The sequence below is a fragment of the Giraffa tippelskirchi genome, chromosome 2, assembly GCF_054371585.1.
Source record: "Giraffa tippelskirchi isolate mGirTip1 chromosome 2, T2T-mGirTip1v1.2.pri, whole genome shotgun sequence".
In the NCBI taxonomy this organism is placed as follows: domain Eukaryota; kingdom Metazoa; phylum Chordata; class Mammalia; order Artiodactyla; family Giraffidae; genus Giraffa; species Giraffa tippelskirchi.
In genome coordinates, this window is record NC_137276.1 from 49,275,725 (window position 1) to 49,300,449 (window position 24,725).

The window sequence follows — 24,725 nt, forward strand, 5'->3', positions numbered from 1 at the left end:
TCTTGAGGTTGTTTGCAACTCTATTGGAGAAAAATTTTAACCTAGTTGCTAATACTGCCCTTCACTTCATCACAAACATGAAAACATGCTTTGGCCTATGGGAGCAGAGACAAGTGTCAAGAGTAACTTTGGAGAAACACCCACCATGTTAATGCTGGAGTTAGGACTTTAGTTCTATTTTCACCCTTTATTGGGAATACAGAGAAATATTACAGTCTTGGATCATTAAATGAACAAATGTGGTTGATACAGTATTGACAAGCAGACCTGAATTCTGGGATTAAGTGGTTTTCCAGGAGTGGGTAGGAGCAAAAACAGGTGCAAGATCTTCTTAAGAGAACCACATTACTCAGCCGCCAAAGGGTGTTTTGTCTTCAACTCATTAATGGCTGGAAGGAGTGCCAGTCCTGGTCAACCATCCATGATCTTCATCACAGCAAACTGGAATCTCTAGTTTTTCAAATTAGTTGTAGATAGAAGAGTAAATGCCTCCAGACTGACTTATAAATTGATCTGGGTGACTACTAAAGTGTCCTCCGTTCGTAAACTAGTAAAATCTTCAGAGTGATTGTTGGAGCAAAGAGCCTTTCATATGCTCCCAGTTATTATATAGAGCATAGAGGCTCGTAAGTGTTAGTCCTGCTAGACCACCTCGTGCTACCCCTCGAAGACCACCTGGGAGAGGAAAAGAGAAAATACCAGTAACAGACTTGTACTGCACACTGTCCCATCAGAGGGTTAAACAAGAGATTTGTAAAGCTGAGACACACTCTTCATATTTATGAAGATTTCATCCCAAACAGGAGAATAAGCTCTGAAAATAATAAACCAAGACTGAAATTCAGTAGAAACAGATTCCCCCTAAATCACCTGCTTAACATGTAAACTATGTAACCACAGTAACAACCTTTTTTCACTTTTAATTTCACAGTTATCAGCATGGTTTTTTGACTTTTCTCAATCTGACTTGATCCTAGGACAGTTTTGGACAAGATCTTATGCTTATTGAAATCCCAAGCAGATCAGTAATTCCCTGCTAGTCATAATTGAGAACTTCACTGGCACTGTCAATTGATTTAAGGCAGTATGTAAACAAGGTGATACCCTCTTTGGAAACAGTATTAACAGGCTTTGGACTCTGCACAGGTCCTCTAAATATTAACTTTGAAGACTCAAGACAGTGGTGGGAAATAAGATGGCTGTAATCAAGTTCTGAGTTGGGTGCTGATGAAGCACCAACTCTCCTATTGCCTATCCCTATAGAAGAAAATGGCACCCCACTCCAGTACTCTTGCCTGGAAAATCCCATGGACGGAGGAGCCTGGTAGGCTGCAGTCCATGGGGTCGCGAAGAGTCGGACACGACTGAGCGACTTCACTTTCACTTTTCACTTTCATGCATTGGAGAAGGAAATGGCAACCCACTCCGGTGTTCTTGCCTGGAGAATCCCAGGGACGGCGGAGCCTGGTGGGCTGCCGTCTATGGGGTTGCACAGAGTCGGACACGACTGACGCGACTCAGCAGCATTCTGATGTTTCAGAAAATCTCCAACTAATGAGCAAAGATGTAACTTAGCATCATCATGTTGTTTAGTCACTCAGTTGTGTCTGACTCTTTGCTGCAACCACAAGGACTGTAGCCTGCCAGGCTCCTCTGTCCATGGAATTCTCCAGGCAAGAATACTGGAGTGGATTGCCATCTCCTTCTCCAGGGGATCTTCCTGACCCACAGATCAAACCTGTGTCTCCTGCTTGGCAGGCAGATTCTTTACCACTGAGCCACCTGGGAAGCTCCAAGCATCGTCCTAATAGTTGAAAAACATTCCAGGATTAGGATTAGACTTTGAACTGTTTTTGCTTAACAAAAGAATTTTTTCACGTGGAAAAAGAGTATGGAATAGTATTTCATTTAAATGAAGAAACAAAGTGTTTCAACCCGTTACCTGAAAATAGTCACCAAGTCTAGTAAAAGGAATGGGGGTACCCAAAGAAACTTTTAAGGAATACTTGATGTTCTCTTACAGTTTCACAAATAAGTAGGGATAACAGACTTCAGGTAGTCTGTGTTGTATCTATGGAGTATTTATTGCAGGTCATGTGTTAGGAAAGCAAAGGTCCAGTGGTTAAGGTATACCTTATTAGAAGCCCTTTAGCTACACTCCAGTAAGTTCCATGAAATTGTGACGCTGAGTTAGAATACTTCAGACCAACCATTTCTGCAATGCACATGCTGCCAGATGGCTTAAGATGATAGATTAAAGGGTTACTCCCTCTAGGAGCCTCTCTAGCCTGAAGACTTTAGATAGCTGACTGGCTTAGGTTTCACCTCTGAAGTACCCTAATTATCTCTCTTAAACAGACCCAAAAAGAAACTGCAGGCATCATCTATAAACAGCCATTAAATATGTAGGAAGGGGGATGATAAACATAAAAAATTAATCACAGTAAATGGGAGATATCTCCTTCAAGTCTACCTCATCTCTCTGTATCTTGCCACACTTAAGATTAGGCATGATAGTTGAATTTGCAACTGTATTCAATGTGGCTGAAAAATGGGCTGACAGTGAACTATATAATTAGACCAAATTTCTAGAAAAGGAAAAAATAAGCTCTGACGCCCAGGAAAAATAAATGCCATCTGCAACGGCATCACTATGGTTCAGTTATTAGAGCTAAACTTTTTGAGTGTAATGAATGTTCTTTAAGCAGGTTACAAAAACAGAATACTCTCCAGTGTAAACTGGAAACTGTAAAGATTTAAGAACTTCAGGACATCAGTGGCATATTAAGTGTCTCTTAACAATTTATCCCCTAGAATGCCTTCTACTTTCATACCAAAATGAAACAAACTTAGTACAAAACAATTGTACTAGCCTTTTGTACTAGCCTTCTCTGAAGGCTAAGAAAAAATTGTTTCTAGCATGACTGAACAACTGTTTCTAGCAAGAAGGTACCAAACATGTAGTGTATGATTTACTAACAATCACAGTAATCCTGACACAGTGAAAGGGAAAGTTGCTCAGTCACGTCTGACTCTTTGCGACCCCACGGACTATACACAGTCCATGGAATTCTCCAGACAAGAGTACTGGAGTGGGTAGCCTTTCCCTTCTCCAGGGGATCTTCCCAATCCAGGGACTGAACCTAGGTCTCCTGCATTGAAGGTGGATTCTTTACCAGCTGAGCCACCTGGGAAGCCTGACTCAAGGGTAGCCTTTTACTACGTTTTAGTTTTAACTCTTTCCATTAATGTCAGGGTTTTCCAGCTGGTTGATCTGTTTAACAGCCTTGGCTTTAGGCTTTCTGTAACAAAACAACTTTTGCCCAACTAAGTACACGAAATTGATTAGCAAATACACTTGCTCTGAACACAGTGAACCAAATGAGGCCAATGGTTAATCTCTATAAAGCAAAACAAACATGAGGCTTATGTGTCACAGTTTTATCTTCTATCTTTTGGATCCTTATACAATTCTTCCAAAAAGGGCAAATGTCATCTCTTCTAAACCCAGGAAAATGAGGCCCAGAATATTTAAGTGCCTAGTTTATTTGGTATAGAGCTGATTACTGGCAGAGCTAACACAATGAACTGATAATTACTTTAGCACAGGGGTCAGCACATTTTTCTTGAAATGGCTGGAAAATAAATACTTTACGCTTTTTACCTGCATGTTTCTAAAGAATGTTTATCTTGCTATTTCTTGATGTTTCAATCCTACATATTGTAGGTACTTATATAACCATGTAAAATGTTAACTATTTTAAAATGTAAAATACATTCTCAGTCTGTAAACCGTGAAGAGACAGGCACCTGGCCAGCAGGAGTCTGTTGCCCTTGTTTTAGAGGAACGGCCTTACCTACACACTGAGATAGCTTACAAATTCAACAAATTTCTGCACTATTTAACTTAAAAAAAATTTTTTTTTAATTCTCTTTAAAATTGTGATAAAATACACATAACATAAAATTTACCACTATTAAGTGTACACTTCAGTAGCATTAAGTATACTGACAATGGGCTACCATCATCCATCTTCTTTCCTTAATGGTTTAGGCCGACTCTAGACTAAGAGTACCTAAACTGTTTTCCAAATCCTTGAATCTGGGAGTTTTTCATAAATTCCTGCCACACAAAATTCTGTGCTTGGTCTTAAGTGTAATCTAAACCAGAAATCAATAAAAGACACTGCTTTGCCTCTGTCAGCAATTTTGATGTGCTGAGTTAAACTTGTCAGCCAGGAACTAGGAACCAATGTTGGAATTCTGGGTCAGCAGATTATTTACCTCTTCTGTGTTCCACAACTGCAGTGGAAACGGAAATCTGAAAAACTGAAGCTGAAATCTACTTGTTACCTGGCAAAGAATTAATGAATATTCTTTTTTTGCTTTTTCTCTTCTGAGCCATGAGCATTCTCTTCCATAATTTATGTTGGAGATGTCCCAGGCTGGGTTAAAGATGCTATTCCTGCAAGGAAGTCCTGGACACAGAAAGCTAGGTTTTCATCTTTTCCTGTGATAATCCCAAGTATTCCGCCTTCCCCTTTTTATCTTTAAAATATGGGTAATGTGTCTTAAACAAGGTGGTAATTCAGTACATTCTTATACTTAGGGCTGCCCCCAACACAGGAAATGCTGTAATGGCTGACCCTGAGTAAGAAAACAGGGACTGGTGAGGACTGACCTGGAGCTTCAGTGTCCATCAACTGGGGCAGCAGCTCCCCTAATTCAGCTCCTGCCATTTGCTACCATATACAACGTGAGCTCTGTGTTTTCCATTTTTCAAAAGAAGCTAATATTTGCAGATTTTTGTGTGAAATCTCCTGTTCCTTAAATTTTACTTTGATCTTTCATAAACACAGTTTGGGTCCATTAAACACTTGCTGACTGAGTGCCACCCCTGTGGTGCCAATTAAGGTTTTAAACTCCTTTGTCTGGCCCCAGAGATTTTCAGTGTGAAAGTATTTTTAGGTTTTTACTAAGGTTTTTCTATGCCAACATTTTCGTGTACATAAAAGATATTTACTGTCTTATTCTACCTAGGAGCTCTGTTGATGTGTGTAAGAACATGCATGTGTTGCAAAAAGTCTTGTGAGTTCTTACGGATATAATTCCAAATGTTATCCATTTTCAATATTAAAAAAGCCTCTTGCTCTCAGATATACCATGAAATTTTATATTTTATAATCCTGTAAGAGAGACTTCTATTTCTAATGAGGCAAAAATGCTACTTGATGTTGGTGATGGAGGAATTACCTAAGAACAAAAATTACTTAGTTAATCAAGTATCTGAAGCATAATAAAGCAATCAAACAAAAGTACATTTCAGAGGCTTGAGTACAGAACATAAATAGTTTAGGCAATTTAAAACAGAAATATGAGAAAAATCTGGGACTGTCACTAGTTTTATGATCTTCTGAAAAAGAACATCTTAATAATGTGCTCATCTATAAAACTGGGGTGTTGTGATTATCACTTCACAGAGTTTAACAAGTTATATTAAGTGGTTATTACTAAGAATATAACCATAACTCAGCAAATGTTCATTTCTTTTCCATCTTAGATGAGAATTTGATATTTGATCTTCATCCAAGTAATTTTGATTCAACTCTTAGGATTTACTCCATCCCTGTTCGTAACAGCATCATGCACTGTAGCCAAAGGCAGAAGCAACCCAAGTGTCCACTGACAGATGAATGAACAAAATGTGGTATATATGTACGATGGAGTATTATTCAATAAGTCTTAAAAAGGAAGGAAATTCTGATACATGCTATACTGTTGAGAATGTTATGGTAAATGAAATAAGCCAGTCACAAAAAGAAAAACACTACACGACTTCACTTCCATGAAGTACCTCAAGGAATCAAATTCATACACAGAAAGTAGAATGGTGGTTGCCAGGGGCTGTAGAAGGGGGAAAGACAGAGTTGTTTAGTGGGCAGAGTTTCAGTTTTATAAGATGAAGAAAAGTTCTGGAGTTGCATAATAATGTTAATATACTTAACATAATTGAACTGTACATTTAAACAGTTTGGATGGTCAATTTTATGTGTATTTTACAAAAATTAAAAAATAAAATTGCAAACCATGAGATATCAAAGAACACTACCTACCAGAAAAAAAAATCTTTTAAAAACTACAGTATGGCCAAAAAGCATACTTCAACTATATTAAGAGACAGTTTCACCATTTAATGGTACCTACCTGTACATTTATACAACATGCCTGTCATGGTTCCAGCTGCTACTGTGTTAAGGTCATCTTCTGCACCTCTTGTTTTCTCAATGATGACACCAAATGCACTATAAAGCAAAGCTACAAGGAAAATGGAACTGATCAGCAATAAAAAAGTGAACTGAAAGTCAGTATGCCAATTATATTTAGATACATGCATTCTATAGACATCATGAGACATAAACAATGATCACTGGAACAGTTTGTAATAACAAAAGTCTAGCAACAAATCAAATGACTTTCAAGAGGGAACTGATCCAGAGAGACTTTTCACATAATGGACTACTATGCACTCAAAATGCAGGAAGAGCTCTGTTCACTAACATGTAAAGCAGGCACATGTTGTGTGGACTCTGGATAGGCAAAGAAAATGTTTGGAAAGAAAAGAAATTTATTAGCTATTTATGGAAAGTAACACTGCGGAGACTTAGGAAGAATATGTTTCACTTCTACTTATTTGTTAACAGCTGTACTTAGAATCGGAGAAGGCAATGGCACCCCACTCCAGTACTCTTGCCTGGAAAATCCCATGGACGGAGGAGCCTGGTAGGCTACAGTCCATGGGGTCGCTAAGAGTCGGACACGACTGAGCGACTTCACTTTCACTTTTCCCTTTCATGCACTGGAGAAGGAAATGGCAATCCACTCCAGTATTCTTGCCTGGAGAATCCCAGGGACAGCGGAGCCTGGTAGGCTACAGTCCGTGGGGTCGCACAGAGTCGGACACGACTGAAGCGACTTAGCAGCAGTACTTAGAATTTAGAAACAAAAGCAAAACACATGCATTTCTATTTTAAGAAAAATATGACTTCAAGACAATTGAGATTTAGTTTCTGCACATGTAAAAACTCTAACAAAAGCACTATTTAGTTTTAACAAGCTTTTTCCCTAAATTGCCATTCTCTTACACCTATAAAGACCAAATAGCTATGAATGCATTACCTCTTCTCCTGCCCTCTCTCAAAATTACAGCAAACTCAGCCTTACAATTCCTCTGCTGTGAAGTTTTTATACTTCTACAAAGGCTCTTCTTCCAGTTTCAATTTATTTAACTGAAACTAAACTTGAGCAAAACAACATAACTGATCACATTATAAGGAAAACATACAGGGTAACTGACCATTCCAGCTTGCCCAGAATTGATACTTCTGGAACATTAACTAAACTGAGAATGTCCCCGGGCTTATGCAAGCAATCTCACAAGTATCGATACAAAGGAGGGTGACTGCAAGGTGGGGGGGTATTGGGGGCACAAGCAGCATATGGAAGTAGCCATTTACTAGGATCCCAAATGCAAATCTGACTTTCTAAGTATGAAAATGTACTGCTTCCAAAGCCCATGACAAGGCTAGGATCTCCGTCACACAAGAGGCTTTTCCTATCTTTTGACAAGCTACCTACATTTTCTCTTACTTAATCTGCCACCAGTTAAAGACTTTCAGATTTTTAGATAAAGAAAACTTTGGTTGACGGCATAAGTGCCATAAGTAGGCTTCTTATATAAGTCATGAGTAATCAAAAGAGTCAATCATTCATAGACACTATAGTACGAAAACATTTGTTCCTAAGTACTACTAAATTATACCTTCCTTAGAACTGCAAATATTTCCAATATCTACAAAGGCCCTGTTGCAACTCATGCAATTAGTCTGGGAAATCTCATTAGGTAAACAGACAGAATGATGAATGGGCTATTAGGAAAACGTATCAGGAGGGCTGGATTCCTCATCATATCTACTATAGAACCTTGAACTTTTCCTAACACACAAAAACATTTGCCTTGGCGCTGAACTATCTGGATTTCACTGAGTTAAAATATGATTTTATTTGGTGTCTTGATGGGATAGGAGAGTATGTAGTGTTTAAAATATTTAGAAATAAGTATATTCACAATGGCATTAGTTCCTGGCATTATTTTGCTATATATCAATAGTTTATCATCTTTTCCTAAGTAGTATTTACACTACTCACCAGAGTGGATTTAAACATAATTATGAACATCCCAGCACCAGAATTTTAGTTGGTCAAATTGTTCATGATACCTGTACATTCTTTCTTTGCAATGATAATGATTTATTATAAAGTGAGATATCCACTTACCCAGAGAACCTAGGGTATTAGCCCAAAGTGCCCCTTGCCTAGTCACCATATTCAAGATCCTACCAGGGCAGAAAGAGAAAGAATCTGTATTTAGAACCAGTATTTCTTTAGTATTTAGAAAAACCATGTAACAGCAATTTTAAATGTATAAACACAATACCCAAAGTTTTCTTAATTTTATTTTTTTAATTTTAAAACTTAACACCTCCTTAGAATTCAATAAAGATTGCTTTTACTTTACATAAATGAAGTTAGGTTAAAAACTCCCAATGTTTTAGGGCAATGCATAAAGAAAATTCTAATTACTAAAATACATAAAATTATTAAACATATAAAAGGTTTGAATGATATCCTGGAATGTATCTTACAAAGAAGTTTACAGAAACTGATCTATGTTATAAAGAAAAAGACATTATAACAGACAAACTAGCTTATAATTAGTTTATGTGTGTGTGTGTGGGGTAGTATATTCTTAGATATTAAGAAGAATCAAAGTGTGGAATGCTATGGAATACAAAGCAAAATAAAAGACAAATACTCAAAGAGAAGGAAAAAGCCATCTAATTAGAATACCTGAAGAAAGTGTACTCTGTGTCTGCTCCCAGACTAGAACTAAGCAGCCAAAGTGAATGCTTAGTACACTCTCAAGGAAGCACAGCTCTGCCCTCACCAGTGCCAGACACCACCAGAACAGTGATAAAGGCAACTGGAGAAGAAGACATAACATTCCTCTCCCAGCAGTGTAACACTGTTACAGGAACGGTTCTGTCCTGACAGCTGACTACTGCTGGGAACCATGGAATTACAATAACAAGCAGTAAAAGAACTCATTTAAATTAATGCTCAATAATAACAAAAATTTGTATTACTGCTAAAGGATTATTTTAAAAATTAGTAATGATTACAAATATTGTTAATTAATTAATTGCTACACATTTACTAATATGTTAAGTTTAGCACTTAATTTTTTTCATTTGTGATAAGCTTCTAAAACTATTAACTTTCATTATTGTATTGCTGGTGGCACTGCAAAGTGGCAAAGTTCTTTGGAACATGATTGGGCAACATACTTTCATTTACCGGGTCCTCACCTACTTCCCACTGTAATCATCTCTCAAAAGATTAAAGGCAGAAAGTAGGCAAACTTACTCAAGATCCCAAACAGTAAGTAATGAAACTAGGCTTTGAAACTACATAAATCTTTTCTGGCCTGAAACCTGATTATCTTTCCACTTTTTAAATGCTATCTCTCTGTCTGAAAAATCAGAATGATTATATTAAAAAAATGATGTGTAAGATTTAAAAAATCTTCACTTTAAAAATGCAAACTAATTCAACTCTCTCAAAAATTTAATAACTATGATGGTTTTAAGAAACAAAGGTTATCTTTTCTAAGAGACCTTCCAAATTGGTATTTAATAATAAGATGCTAGGGATTTGTTTCAAAATAATATGGGAGGGAAGAAAGAGTTGGGACACAATTAGTCCTGGTGCTGGTTAATGGTTGCTGAACCTGGGTTATGGTTCATAGCTGTTCACTGTACTATTTTTGTCTACTTTTGTATATATTCAAAACTATCCATAATACAAAAAGTAAAAAAAAAAAAAAAAAACTGGAGTAAAGAACAAATATTACGAATATAAATACAAAAATATTCAAGGATCTGAGCTTGTAAAGTAAGGGCAGTGATCCACAGAGTAACAGGAAGGTGAAAAGTTTGACAGGCCTTCAGGTTTCCCAAGATCTACTTCTAACACACCTGCTGCCATCTGCTGGCTAAGAAACACATAAGAAACATGGAGCTGAAAGAAAGACAGGAGCTACTGAAGAACACATACTGTGTCCTTCCACTCACATGAAGCATAAAAATACGCATTTTTTAAAAAAACTAAATAACATTTAAGGAACAGCAAAAGGAACTGGTCATGTTTATTTCTTAAGCAGGGTGAAGATACACATTATGTACACTTTCTGACTTTTTATTTGCACTTTCCCTTCTCTACAAACTTCAGTTTCCTAAGATAAGACTATCTTACTCCTTTCAGAGAACTACCTATAAAGTCTAGGAATTTCACGGTAATTTTCTGCACCTTTGCATTTCAGAAATGGAGGGTGAAGTCAATAAGAAATTCAATCAAATGACAGCATATTTAGTAATTATTCTTATGTGCTTCTTATTTCTTCACTTACCATGTCCTATGGTTTTGCACAGCCCTGAACAATCCAAATAATGTACTAGTAATTCAACAATTTGAAAAGCATGTAATATAGGCCTGCAAAATAGAACAGGTGTAGCTGAGAAGTTAGGTTGGAATAGCCCCAGCTGATGGACACTGATTCAAAAATCACTCAGTCTAAAAGCTTAGACCCAGTAACTTGATTCCTAAATTCCTTTTATAATGAATAAGGGGAAAACACCAGCAAAAAAATTGACCAAAAATTATACAGTACTCTAAATATTGTAATCTCAAGGTCGTGCTCATCAAGCCAACAAAGTAGAGATTAATACTCAAACATCACTATGGCATTACATGAGACTTACTGTACATTTCTTGGTTTGGACCAGGCCATGTTCTGGGTTTCCTTCAATCCTAGCCGTAGACCATTCATTGCCCCAAATGCAGCCCCTGGCAAATCATAGTAATAATTCATTCAAATAATCAGCTTTATATTAAAGAGCAATTATACTTGATTCTTTTTCATTTTTATTTAATAAGAAAAAATGTAAATAATGATTTTTTAAAAAACCACTCTGAAGCTATTATTTTAATTGCCTTTGATTTTAAGCACTTTTGACTACTTGGATTTAGGACACTTAAAAACCATATATAAATACCAACCTGTCATACAACATCCTCCAATGGTAAAGAAGGCCAGTTCAAATCTGCCCCGGGTTTTATTAGCTCCAGTTGGTAAAATAAACTCATCTGTATCCTACAGGGATAATAATGAAAATCAAGTTCAGCTTCCCTCAACACACGTATTATACTTGCAAAGTGTTTAATTTTTCAAAGGAGTTTTTCACAGAAGGTAAAACGTAAATTAAGTAAAACTCCACTATACTTCATCAAACAAAGATAAAACTTCCTGCAACAAAAGCAACATGTAAACCAAAGTGAAATGAAATACATAACATATAAAGTTATGCTCATTAGTTCTTAGGAGAAATTCTTGCTCAGAATTTAGCATCTCAATGTAAGTTTGATAGATTATACGTAGTTTGCCTTCACGATAAATTTGACAATTTAAGAATGCCATCTCTATAGAAAGGCAAACTGAAAGCTATGAGAGGTAACAAAAAACCAGTCTGGAAGGAGAAAATAACTCATTCTGTAGCTATTAATACTATTTATCAACCACCATTTTACTATGTGTAAGACCAAATGATCATAAAAAATGAGCAGAAACTATAGAAGTACAATAGACTGGATCAGTTACACAAAGGCAAAAACACCACTTTAACAGTGCTTAACTGTTTGGAGAGCATATATTCCTTTTATAATCTCAGAAAGCTACTAGAAGGAAAGCTACCCTCCTTCTAGTAAATGCATACACAAAATTTGGTATGAATTCCCTGCCCTGAAGATCATGCAAGAATCTTAGGTTGAGAAGCATCACTGTAAGAGCACAACAGGATTGATTTTGCAATACAATATACTTTTATGAAGAACAAATACATTTCTGCCAAGCTTTCCATATAAAAATAGCTAAAATAAGCTCCTGAACCATAGCACACACCCTTAGCAAAAAATGCTAACAAATAAACAGCCCTTTGGCAAACACTGACCTTTGGTAAATGCATTCATAACTAGGAAAACTGCCTCCCCACTAGTTTTGATTTCTGGCTTGCGCATAAATTCTTACCAAAAATTGTACAAATAAATAAGCCCATGTACTCTCATCACACACAGAAGTGGTCTGCTGAGCAATGATAAGCAAATCTGAATAGATTCTATGTCTAAATATATTAAACATATATTTGTAAATTCTGAGTGCTTCCTGACTTTTCAAGTAATGACTCAGTTTTAAATTGTGCTTGTTTGAGGTTTTTAGGAATGCTATATTTAATATGATGAGGTAAACAATATGACAATTATTTATGATCCAGAAACGGATCCTAATACAAATAGGGGGAAAAAAAAGATGGTCATAATCAAGTAGGTACAAGTGCATGTCATCACTGACTCACTCTTCAGTTAGTGAGTCAACCTTGCATTCCTGAGATATCTAACGATCACTCTTTGATGTTGTGTGTGCGTGCATGCGCGTTAAGTAGCTCAGTCATATCTGATTCTCTGCGACCCATGGACTGTAGCCTGCCAGGTTCCTCTGTCCATGGGCTTTTCCAGGCGAGAATACTGGAGTGGGTTGCTATGCCCTCCTCCAGGGGATCTTCCTAACCCTCTGGCATGTCCTGCATTGGCAGGTGGGTTCTTTACCCTTAGTGCCACCTGGGAAGACCTTTTGATGTTGTAAACTAAGTTGTTTTTTTTTTTTGGCAACCTTTTTTGTGTTGAATCAGCAACTTCTCCAAACCAAAAAAACCCAAACAAACAAAAATCAAAACCCCACAAAAACAAACAACAAAAAACCGAAGCTAACATAAACCTTAAAATGTATAACCCCTAATTTCTGTATTCATCAGACCACTCTTATTTCCATAGGCTTTTGAATAATAATAACCTGATCTAATAAAATAAACTCAGGTAGTACAGAATTTTTTTTCCACATGTACTGATTTGGTTCAAGATTTCATTAAAAAGATTCCCACTTTATTTAATGATCTCTTATAACTTTGTAACTTCTCACACAATATTTTTTATGGGGTTCAAAAAATAATTACTTGTTGCTTTTATATATAAATCTTTTATTTGTGTTCTGATCTCTGCTCCTGATGACAGAAGCACACACACAGAAGCAGGCAGCCATTGCTGTTGTACCCTCCCCAGCCCTACTTATTCTCAGGGTTTTGAAGAAAAGCTGGGAGCTGGTCCCCTTATTGTTTCCTCCTTCATGAGCTAGACATTAAAGACTAGAACATTCAAAAGCAATTGTATCTGAAGGGAAAATTAGAACGAGACAACACACGTCCAGGAAAAAAGTGTAGGCTCTGAAAAGAACTGAGAAGAGCTTAAGTTTATACTTCAGGCTGGTCCTCAACACAAAGATAGCCTGTATGATTAAAAAACCAAAAACGATAACCAAATAAAAGCAAACCCTCAGGGAAGGCAGGAGAATCTGATCTCCAGAGTTAACCACATTATTAGAAATGTCTGGTTTTCAACAACAAAAAAATCACAAGGCATACAAAGAAATAGGAAAGTATGGGCCATTCAACGGAAAAAAAAAATCAACAGAAATGTCCCTAAAAAACACCTGATAGTAGACTGAATAGGCTTTAAAACAAAAGCCTAGATCTAAATGACTTTAAAATAATCGTCATAAAGATGCTCAAAGACCTAAAGAAGATGTGAAGAAAGTCAAGACAATGTATGAACAAAATATGAAACTGAAAAGAACAACAGCTGGTAAATTCACTAAATGGATTCAAAGACAGATTTGAGCAGGTAGAATAGACAATCACCGAATATAAGACAACAGAAATTACTGAGTCTTAGGATCAGGAGGAAATATAATTGAATAGAAGTGAACAGACAGCCTAAGGGATCTGTGTGATATCACAAAGCAGACCAGAACACAGACTGTGAGAGTCACAGGAGGAGAATGTTCGAACAAACAATGGCCAAAATCTTCCAAATTTGATAAAAGAGATGCAAGCGAACATTCAAGAAACTCAATGAACACCAAGTAAGATACATTCAAAGAGACCCATACTGGGATGTATTAAAATCAAAAGTTTTGAAAGCTACAAAGACAGATTCTTGAAAGTAGCAAGAGAGAAGCAACTTACACATAAGGATCCTCAATAAGATTATCAGTCGATTCTCAAGAGAAATTTTGGAGGCCACTAGGAAGTGGGCTGATACATACAACTGTCCTTCAAAAATAAAGGAGATATTATTAAAAATTCCCAGAAAAATAAAAGCTGAGGGAGTTTGTGACCACTGGACCTGCCCTGCAAGATATGATGAAGGGAGTCCTGCAAAGTACAAAGTACAATGAAAGGACACTAGACAGTAACTCATAGCCTGATGAAGGGACAAAGAGTGTAATAAAAGCAAATAAATGGACAATTATGAAAGTACTACTGTAACTTATGTTTTTGACTCGACCTTTGTATTTCTATCTAACTTTAAATTTTAAAGGGTTTAAAAGAATTATTAGATTATGTTTTTGAGCACATAATGTATATACAATTCTGTGACATCAACAATTGAGAGGGGCAGGGACTGTTGGTAAAGGAGCAGTATTTTTGTATGTTACTAAAGTTAAACTGGTATAAATTCAAATTAGTGTTATAACTTTCGAAAACTGCTATAGAGTATATACAAAAAAAAAAGGTTATGAGAAAGGAATTTAAACAATTCCCCACAAAAAAATCAAACACAAAAGAAGTTAAGAGGGAGAGACAAAAAAGTTAGGTTATAGAAAATGAAGAGCAAAACACCAAAAATCTCTCCTTAGCAGTAACCACTTTAAAGTGTATTCAACTCTCTAGACAAAAGACAGAGATTAGCGCAATGCACTCAGAAATGTGATCCATTTATACATATGCTGCCTACAACAGATTCACTTTACTTCCAAAGACACAAAAAGACTGAAAGTAAAAGGATGGAAAAAGATATTCCATGCAAATAATAACTAAAAGAGCAGGTGGCTGTACTAACATTAGAAAATAAAAGGGTTTATAAGAAACAAAGAATGATATTATATCAATCAAGCTTCAACAAAGCAAGAAAATACAACTATAAACATTTACTTATCTAGTAACAGACCATCGAAATATATTAAGCAAAGTGTCAGTCACTCAGTCTTGTCTGAATCTTTGTGATCCCAAGGACTGTGGCCCACCAGGCTGCTTTGTCCTTGGATTTCCCAGGCAAGAATACTGGAATGGATTGCCATTTCCTTCTCCAGGGGATCTTCCTAACCCAGGGATTGAACTCCCATCTCTTGCATTGGCAGGCAGATTCTTTACTGCTGAGCCACCAGGGAAGACCACATATTAAAGATTAGAGCAGAGATAAATGAAATAAATTACCAAAATCAGAAATGAAGGTGAGGATATCACTACTGATCCTAAAGAATTAAAAAGGATTATAAGAAACTGTCATTAACAATTGTATGCCAACAAACTGAATGTCCTTGATGAAACGTACAAATTCCTAGAAACACAAAACTCACCAAGAAACAGAAAATCTGAAGAGACTAATAAGAAGACTGAATCATCAATTAAAAAAAAAAAAAAATCTCACAACAAAGAATAACCCCGGACCTGATGGCTTCACTGGTAAGTTTTACCAAACATTTAAAGAACTAACCCCCAATTCAGTGGTTCCCTGGTGTCTTAGTGGTTAGGATTCCAGACTTTCACTGCCATGGGCTGGGTTTAATCTCTGGACAGGGAAGCCATGGAGCGCAGATGGAAAAAAACCAAAAAAACCCCCCAAGCCCTAACACCAATCCTCAAACTTTGCCAAAAACCTGAAGTGGAAGAAATACTTGGAACATTTCATGCCTCTTTGTGTGAGGCAAGTATGATCATACTAAAGCCAGACAAAGACACTACAAAAAAACTACAGACCAAAATCCCCTATGAACACTGATGCAAAATCTTAAACAAAATTCTAGGAAACCAAATCCAGCAGCATATTCAAAGGGTTATACATCATGACCAAGTGGCACTTATTCCTGGGATGCAGGATGTCCTAATAAATGAAAACTCATCAATGTAATACACCATATTAACAGAATGAAGGGGAAAAAACCCCCCATATGACCATCTCAATTGATGCAGAAATAATATTTGACAAAATCCAACATACTTTCAGGGTAAAAACTCAACAAACTAGGAACAAAAGGAAACCACCTCAACATAATAAAAGGCATATATGAAAAACTCACAGCAAATACCACACCCAAAGGTGAAAGACTGAAAGATTTTCCTCTAATACACAGGAACAAGGCAAAGATGCTCATTTTTTTTTGTCACTTCTATTCAACACAGTATTAGGATTTCTAGCCAGAGCAATTAGGCAAGAATGAAAAGGCACCCAAATTAGAAAGAAAGAAGTAAAATTTTATTTTTTCCATAGATGATCTTTTATGTAGAAAATTCTAAAGACTGCACAAAACCCCGTTATAACTAATAAATACATTCAGCAAAGTAACAGGATACAAAGTCAACAGAAAAAGCAGATGCATGTCTACAAACTAACAATAAACAATCCCAAAAGGAAATTATGAAAACAATTCCACTTACAATAGAATCAAAAAGAATAAAAATACTTAGGAATTAATTTAACCAAGGAGGTAAAAGTCTTGTACAATGAAAGCTGTAAAACTTGCTGTAAGTAATTTAAAAAGACAAAAAGAAATGAAAACATATCCCATATTCATGAATCAGACTTAATATTGCTAAGATGTCAATATTACCCAAAACAATCTACAAATTCAATAATTCCTATCAAAACAGGAACTGACATTTTTGCAGAAACAGAGGAACTCATTTCAAAGGTCATACGGAATTTGAACAAACTCCAAAGAATCAAAACAATCTTGGAAAAATGAAGAACAATACTGAAGGACTCCCAGTTGCTGATTTTAAAACTTACCAAAGCTACAATAATCAATAAGCCTGAATGTATGCTGGTGTGGTACTAGTATACATACAGACATGTAGCTCAACGAAACAGAATAGAGAGTCCAGAAATAAACCTTTGCACATATGGTCAAACGGTTTTTGGCTAGAATATTAAGGCCATTACACAGGGAAAAGACAGTAAACGGTACTGTAAAAACTGGATAGCCATATGAAAAAGAGTGAAGTTGGATCTTTATCTAACATCACATACAAAAATTAACTCAAAATGGATCAAAGACTTAAATAGAAGACCCCAAACTGTAAATCTCCTAGAAGAAAACACTGGGGAAAAAGCTTTATCATAACACATTTAGCCACGATTTCTTGGGATATGACACCAAAGGCAACAAGTGATAAAACACAAATACTGGCCTTCATGATTTTTATGCACCAAAAGACAACATCAAGAGTAAAAAGACAACCCACAGAATGGGAAAAAACACTTGGAAGTCATATATCTATAAGGGGTTAATACTCAGAATACACAGAGAACGTCTAAAATTCAACATAAATCAAGTGAGCTGATTCAAAGTTGGACAAAGGAGTTGAACAGACATTTCTCCAAAGATACACAAACGGCCAGTAAATACATGAAAAGTTGCTCAACATCACTAATCATTAGGGAAACGCAAATCAAAACTACAATAAGTCACCACTCCAGTCATTTGAATAATGATTCTCAAAAAAATTCCAGATAATAAAAACTGTTGGTGAGAATGTGGAGAAACTGGAACCCTTGTGCACTGTCGGTGGGAACATAAAATAGTACAGCTGCAGTGGAAAACAGTATAGCAGTTTCTCAAAAAATTAAAAATATGATTACCATATGATATGGCAATTCTACTTTTGGATATATAATCAAAAGAACTGAAATGAGGATCTGGAAAAGGTATTTATACACCAAGATTCACAGTGGCACTATTCACCATAACTAAAACATGGAAGCAATCCAAGTGTCCACTGGACACATGAATGGATAAGCAAAATGGGATACCGCTGCTGCTGCTGCTAAGTCGCTTCAGTCGTGTCCGACTGTGCGACCCCACAGACGGCAGCCCACCAGGCTCCGCCGTCCCTGGGATTCTCCAGGCAAGAACACTGGAGTTGGTTGCCATTTCCTTCTCCAATGCATGAAAGTGAAAAGTGAATTCGCTCACTCAGTCGTGTCCGACTCTTCACGACCCCATGGACTGCAGCCCACCAGGCTCTTCTGTCCATGGGATTTTCCAGGCAAGAGTACTGGAGTGGGTTGCCATTGCCATTACTCAGCCTTAAAAAGGAAGGAGATTCCGACACATACTGTAATACATATGAGCCTTGAGGGCATTATGCTAAATGAACTAAATCAGTCACACAAAAAATAAATACTGTATGATTCCACTTATTTGAGGTACTCATAGAGTATTCAAAAATCATAAGACAGAAAGCAGAAGGGTGGTTGTCAGGAATTGGGAGGAGGACGGAAAAAGGAGTTACTGTTTAAAGGGTATAGAGTCTCAATTTTACAACATGAAAAGCATGGAACTGGTAGGTGGCAATAGCTATACAGTATTAGGAATGCACCCACTAAACAGTACAGTTAGAGATGGTAAATTTTGTTAATTTTATCACAAACTTAAAAAAAAAAAGAAAGAACTAAACAAAAAACCAACCAAACCCTCAAATCCTTTAATCAACTATTGTCAGGAAGAGATGCACGGCAAATCCCTAGAGTTTGTGAGGGAAAAAGGGTGAACGAGGACCAAAGACTTGATGCCTCTAGAACCACATATCACAGATCAAGTCAACATAGGTACCTGCAGTTATTTTTTTAAATGGTAAGATAGAGGACCAGACTAATAAAATTCTTACCTGTATGAGATATCGTGGATCCACATTTAAATAAGGAGACAGAGGGTTCATACCAGTTACTAGAGAGAAAACAAAGCAATATATTGCAATAAAAATTTAATTATTTCATTTAGGATTAATTTTGCTATTGATTCTTCAATGTGTTCTGCAATTCTAGTTTACAATGCATGCAAATTTTTCTCCCACTTTCCTTGTCTTATCCTTCCTGTCTGGCAGTTTAGGGGCTGACTCCTCCTGGCTCCCTCAATCCTGCAGTGGTGTTTCAGGCTCTCATATCAAGACACTGGCAGTAACATGGACCAAATAATTGAAGTAGCAGGAAGCATAGCCCAGTTCAACTATAAAGGTAATTTCCTTCTACTTTACTACAAAAATACCTGACAACTGTGTGTGTGTGTGTGTGTGTGTTAGTTGCTCAGTCATGTCCATCTCTTTGTGATCCAATGGACTGTAGCCCGCCAGGCTCCTCTGTCCATGGAATTTTCAATGCAAGAATACTGGAGTGAGGTGCCATTCCCTTCTCCAGGGGATCTTCCTGACCCAGGGATCAAACCTGCATCTCCTGCATTGCACGCAGACTCTTTATTGTCTGAGCCACCAGGAACTATACAGATTGCAAAGTAAGACTGACAAAAGACAAATCAATTTCATGAAGAAAAGAAAATCATTTGGGTTATGTGTTGTGTATAAATATTTTAAGGCAATTCCTTCAGATCTAAGTGGTGACAGTTGCTGACAGAGTTGATTTATATAATAGAGAATTCTAGGTCATCACCAGAAAGATGGGGGTCAGGGCAAAAAAAAATGGGAGCTCTCTGTGGGCCAGACTTGAATTCCACTACCTCTGAAGACAGAAAAATCTATCAAGGAAAAATCAACTTCCTCACATTTTAAATTTAATCTTTGTATCCTCTGTATCTCAGATGATTGTTCTCAAATCTATCCATTATCCAGGACTCTGGTCTTTTCATCAATTCAAAGTCCTATTAGTTCTATATCCAGTATCTATCTTGAATTGTATTACTTACCATCTTTATTGCTACCATTCTAGTCCAACCACTACCTAATTGGACTCCTTACTTGCTCCAGTCTCTCCAATTCACTTTCTAAATGGTAATTAAAGTTATTTTTTTCAGAAAAGGAAATCAGTCTAAATGGCTTCCATTTACACTTGTAACTAAGTCCAAACTCCTTATAAAACATTTCATCAGCTGCCATTCCTTCCCCTCTAATCTCAGTATCTCCAGCCTCACCACCTCCCTTGTAGATTGTAGACACAATGGCCTAACAGCTGTTCTTTAAACACTCACCTCCCCTCAGACATCTGAATGGCATTCTGGTCACAGCTCAAATGTCAACAACCATGAGTAGCTTTTCCTGGGCCATTTTTAAATGGCTTCAGCTCCCATCACCATCTCAAAATCCTATTTGCCTTTACATACTTACCACTAACTGAAACACTTTACTTACTTACTTGGCTCACTTCAATGGAATGGAAGCTCTGTGAAAACATCAGTCATTTTAAAAAATATAACTGCTGCAGTCCTGCACCCAGAAAACTCCATCTCAAGTACTCAATGAATAGTGTTTACTCCTTGATCTCTTAATTCACCTTGAAATCTTAATCTTAACAATGCCTTTTCACATTAAGGCAGTGCTCTTTGTGCTCCAAAACTCATGCACTAGCCATATTCTATAACTTATTATATGAAAACTATGTTCTAGGTTCAGTTTTGACACAGGTGACACTAGGAACTTTAAAAGCCGTTTTTGTTTTTGAGCATAAAAGACCTAAAGAAAGAGTAGAAAGATTCTCAAGATAAAACAGTTTTATAAAGCTCTTATCCTTCACCAACTTCCCACTATCTTTAAGTCCACGTTTTACTCATCCAGGTGAATACCCACAGTTAGAAAGTTCCAAAGATCTGGAATACATATTCGTGGTATTTAGGAGAGGGCGCAGGCAGGGTATTCATGCCTCGGCACGCTATAACTTGAATGTTTCCTTTTCTAAAATTCTTTCTTGGCTTCTTTTTCACATTTATAAAAAAGTTCAGTTCTCCTCCAAGTTTCTCCACTAGTCTCGGGGGATATTTCTTTCTCACCTGTATGCATTATTATAGTGTTTTGCCCTGATGGCTACTACTTCGTGGTTTAGAATATGTGACTTTGTGTTAAAAAGTTACCTATGGGCTCGATATGTGGGAGGAACGATAAGGCAGGAAGCCTGAATATAAAAGGAAAAAAACATGCAGTATATCCTGGATCCAAGTCACCCACAGAGAGCTTCTCCGGATCCACGGTTCCAAACACTCGTTCAGTGTTGGAAAATGCAAACATACTAGCCCCACTACTGGTACTGAAGCTTGCGACTGCAGCAAAAAAAAAAAGAGAGAGAGAGGGAACAGGACACACTGCACGTGTGGGGTGGTGGCAAGAACCAGTGAGAAATGTTCGCAGGCTAGGCCTGATACTTACGCGGGACTCCGGCCAGATCCGCGTGCGAGTAGCCTGCTCCGCCAGCTCCAAAAAAGCCGGCCAACCCCCCAGTGGTTTTGTTGCCACTACCCCCGCCGCCCTCCATGGTGTCGCAGCAAACTGCCCGTCTGCTTCTTCCCGCCGCCTCAGGCCGAGATGGTCTTCTCGGCCGTCGCTCCTCGGTAACAGCGGGGAAACCCGCGTTACCACCGGCTCCTTCACACGCTGACCTTCCGGGCGCCGGTGCTTGCTAAACCTCACACTTCCGGTTTGCGACAGCGTACGCCCCGGAAGCCGGAAGCACCTGACGGCAGCTTTCCGGTGGTGGGAAAGTGAACGAAGCCAGAATCAGAACGGCGCATCCTGAGGCTGGTAGGGTGCCTGTGGAAGAGGGAAGGCAGGCGTCTGGATAGGGCCTGGTTCGGGAGGCTGTCAGAGCGGGAGCTGCAGAAGCAGTCAGCAGCAGAGGGGGCATGGTGCCGGGAGGCACCGAGGAGGGGGCGCAGTCCGTCCCTCCCAGGGTTAGTGAATGAGGCTCTCCACCCGGGCTGGCCGGGAGACTCAGTGCTGCGGATCCCAGCATGAGTGCGGGCCCCGGCTGTGAGCCCTGCACCAAGCGACCCCGCTGGGACGCCGCTGCAACTTCTCCGCCGGCCGCCTCGGACGCCCGGAGCTTCCCCGGCAGGCAGAGGCGCGTCCTCGATTCCAAGGACGCTCCGGTGCAGTTCAGGGTCCCGCCGTCCTCGTCAGGCTGCGTCCCGGGCCGGGCGGGACAGCACCGAGGCAGTGCCACCTCTCTTGGTACGTGGGGAAATAAAGCTCTTTGCCCTTCTCCTCGGCCCAAACCTCTTTTTGGTCTGTCTCAGGAGCCAGGGACTCCAGCACCTTCCTCCCCCCTTCCTAGTCTTGTGTACACCGCTCTCAACTCTGAGGTCCCCTTGCTGAGCCCCCAAGGCCACTGCTGGGAGAATGGGGTCGCATTTTTCCCACGGCGATTGGTGGTGTGAGAAATCTTGATGAGCAGTCACTTACAGGGCGGGAAGTGGTAAGATACTTCGCGTGTTTGCTTTCTTCCGGTTTGAGGAACTGCCTTAGTCGTTGCTGCTGCTGCTAAGTCGCTTCAGTCGTGTCCGACTCTGTGCGACCCCATAGACGGCAGCCCACCAGGCTCCGCCGTCCCTGGGATTCTCCAGGCAAGAATACTGGAGTGGGTTGCCATTTCCTTCTCCAGTGCATGAACGGGAAAAGTGAAAGTGAAGTCGCTCAGTCGTGTCCGACTCTTAGCTACCCCATGGACTGCAGCCTACCAGGCTCCTCTGTCCATGGGATATTCCAGGCAAGAGTGCTGGAGTGGGGTGCCATTGCCTTCTCCCCTTAGTCGTTAAGGAGGTTTAATTGTGGATGTGAAGCTTCAGCCTCTAGATGAAAAGAAAGCTACAAAAAAACCCATAGCTTATCTCAATTTAGATTCTTAATCCCTGGCTGCAGAGCCGTTAGTCTTAGTTGGCATTAAACTTGGCTCTGGCATACAGTGTTGAACAAAAGTTACTTGGTTTCTGTGTTCAGACCCTAAAGTCTGTCAGGAGAGATGGACGATTACGGAAGTCAACATAATAAAGGGTAATGGATGTTCCAGTTCATAAGAGAACGGAGCATAATGGTAGAGCCAGATGTACCTAATCCAGTTTGTAGGCTCAAAGATAATCTCCCAGCCAGAAGATAAGAATTTTATTTGAAGACTGAAGAGTGATGAGGGGTTAGCTAGATGAAGAGAAGTTAATGAAGTGATCCCAGAGTGCTGCTGCTGCTGCTACTAAGTCGCTTCAGTCGTGTCCGACTCTGTGCGACCCAATAGACGTCAGCCCACCAGGCTCCGCCATCCCTGGGATTCTCCAGGCAAGAATACTGGAGTGGGTTGCCATTTCCTTCTCCAGTGCATGAATGGGAAAAGTGAAAGTGAAGTCGCTCAGTCGTGTCTGACCCTTAGCGACCCCATGGACTGTAGCCTACCAGGCTCCTCCGTCCATGGGATTTTCCAGGCAAGAGTACTGGAGTGGGGTGCCATTGCCTTCTCCGATCCCACAGTGCAGCTGATGAATATTGTGGACAGGGGAGAGTAGTGAGAGATGGGGTTGCAGAGAGGCAAAGATCAGGTCATACTGGGCATGCTGAGGGTTTTGAGCTTTATTTCTAAGGGCAGTAAGAAACTATTAAAAGGCTTCAATAGGGGAGTGACTTGATTGGATATATATTTTTTAAATATATATTTATTAAAATATACATATTTTAAAGATCCTTGTTGCTAGTGTGTGGTAAATGAAGAATGGATTGAAAGAGAGCAGACGTGCAGGCCCAAGACTAGTTAAGGAGTTAGTCTAGATGGGAAATAATGATGGTTTATGCTTGGTTGCAGGCAGTAGTTGTAGAAGGAAATGGCAACCCACTCCAGTATTCTTGCCTGGAGAATCCCAGGGACAGAGGAGCCTGGTGGGCTGCCATCTATGGGGTCACACAAAGTTGGACACGACTGAAGCGACTTAGCAGCAGCAGCAGGCAGTAATAAAGGGGAAAAGTGGATGGATATAGGAGAGAACAGGATATAAGGGTTTGCACCTCATAAGATATATATGAGCTGGAAATATAGATTTGGAAGTTCTTACCATATACACCATTTTTGATGCTTTGGAAGTCGATTCGTTGACGGTATAAAGCGTATACTGAAAAAAAAGGTTACCTAGGACAGAAACTTTAGGAACACTGCCATGTAAGAGTAAACTGAAGGGAAGCAACCAGGGAAGTAGGAGGAAAGCCTGGCTCTTGTGTCATGCAAGGACAAGAGCATTTCAAAAAGGAGGCATTGGTCAACAGTTTAAGAGAATGGACAGAGGTCAGGAAGTCCTCTGATGAATGGTGTACACTTAATTCTCTCAGGACTTATAGGCAATGGGGAAGCAGACCTTCACTGAGCATTGAAGGATGAGCAGGATTTGATTTATAAACCAAGGAGAGAAAAAACTATGTAGGTCGAGGGAATGGCATATACAAAAGGTGGCTTGATAGGAGCACAGAATGACAAGACTGTCAGTCGAGGCTGGGAAGGGGTGGAAGAGCCTATTTATGGACAAAGTCAAGTGCCATTTCAAGGAGTTTGGGCTTTATTCTGTGGTTAATGGGGAACCACTAAACGGTCGGTTTCTTTGGTGGCTTAGTTGTAAAGAATCCTGCAGTGCAGGAGACGTGGGTTCAATCCCTGGGTGGGCAAGATCCTCTGGAGAAGGTCATGGCAACCCACTGCAG

At 38.9% G+C, this 24,725-nt stretch overlaps 2 protein-coding genes and 1 non-coding gene across 10 annotated transcripts in view; 1 reads left to right on the top strand and 2 right to left on the bottom strand.

The window, feature by feature from the left end:
- Positions 1–167: 167 nt before the first annotated feature.
- Positions 168–21,670, bottom strand: LOC145534032 (mitochondrial import inner membrane translocase subunit Tim23). 4 transcript variants are annotated; one of them, XR_014074270.1, is made up of 7 exons: positions 21,429–21,670; positions 18,951–19,009; positions 11,176–11,269; positions 10,878–10,962; positions 8,335–8,393; positions 3,058–6,315; positions 168–1,329 (listed from the first exon to the last, which is right to left on the bottom strand). XR_014074270.1 is itself a non-coding variant. In XM_081561401.1 (7 exons), exons 1-7 carry the CDS (start codon positions 21,532–21,534, stop codon positions 560–562), a joined length of 630 nt encoding a protein of 209 aa, XP_081417527.1. In that variant the 5' UTR covers positions 21,535–21,670; the 3' UTR covers positions 168–559. The 4 variants fall into 4 exon arrangements, 1 of the variants encoding a protein (XP_081417527.1); XR_014074271.1 differs by having other exon boundaries at positions 168–1,423; positions 1,943–6,315; XR_014074269.1 differs by having other exon boundaries at positions 168–1,423; positions 1,936–6,315.
- On the bottom strand, positions 8,925–9,126 carry LOC145540018 (small nucleolar RNA SNORA74). The gene has a single exon (XR_014078148.1). It is a non-coding gene; the product is annotated as a small nucleolar RNA SNORA74 (small nucleolar RNA).
- A 70-nt stretch (positions 21,671–21,740) lies between the features above and the next one.
- The window catches only part of PARG (poly(ADP-ribose) glycohydrolase), a 123,400-nt gene continuing 120,415 nt past the window's right edge, over positions 21,741–24,725 (top strand). For 2 of the 5 annotated variants that reach the window (XR_014074267.1, XM_081561240.1), the window contains exon 1: positions 21,741–22,229. Coding sequence is in view for 1 of the 5 variants with exons in the window: in XM_081561240.1 (XP_081417366.1) it covers positions 22,010–22,229 (220 nt within the window). In the remaining 4 variants the exon portion in view is untranslated. Of the gene's footprint in view, positions 22,230–22,294; positions 22,474–24,725 lie in introns of all 5 variants that reach the window. The other 3 variants (XM_081561248.1, XM_081561264.1, XM_081561256.1) reach the window with 2 other exon arrangements.

Coding starts and splice junctions, on each gene's coding strand:
- LOC145534032 (XM_081561401.1), bottom strand. CDS start 21,534: ATGGAGGGCGGCGGGGGTAGTGGCAACAAAACCACTGGGGGGTTGGCC. Junction 19,010..21,428: donor GGATCTGGCCGGAGTCCCGC/GTAAGTATCAGG, acceptor TTTTCTCTCTAG/TAACTGGTATGAACCCTCTG. Junction 11,270..18,950: donor ATCCACGATATCTCATACAG/GTAAGAATTTTA, acceptor TTATCCCTGTAG/GATACAGATGAGTTTATTTT.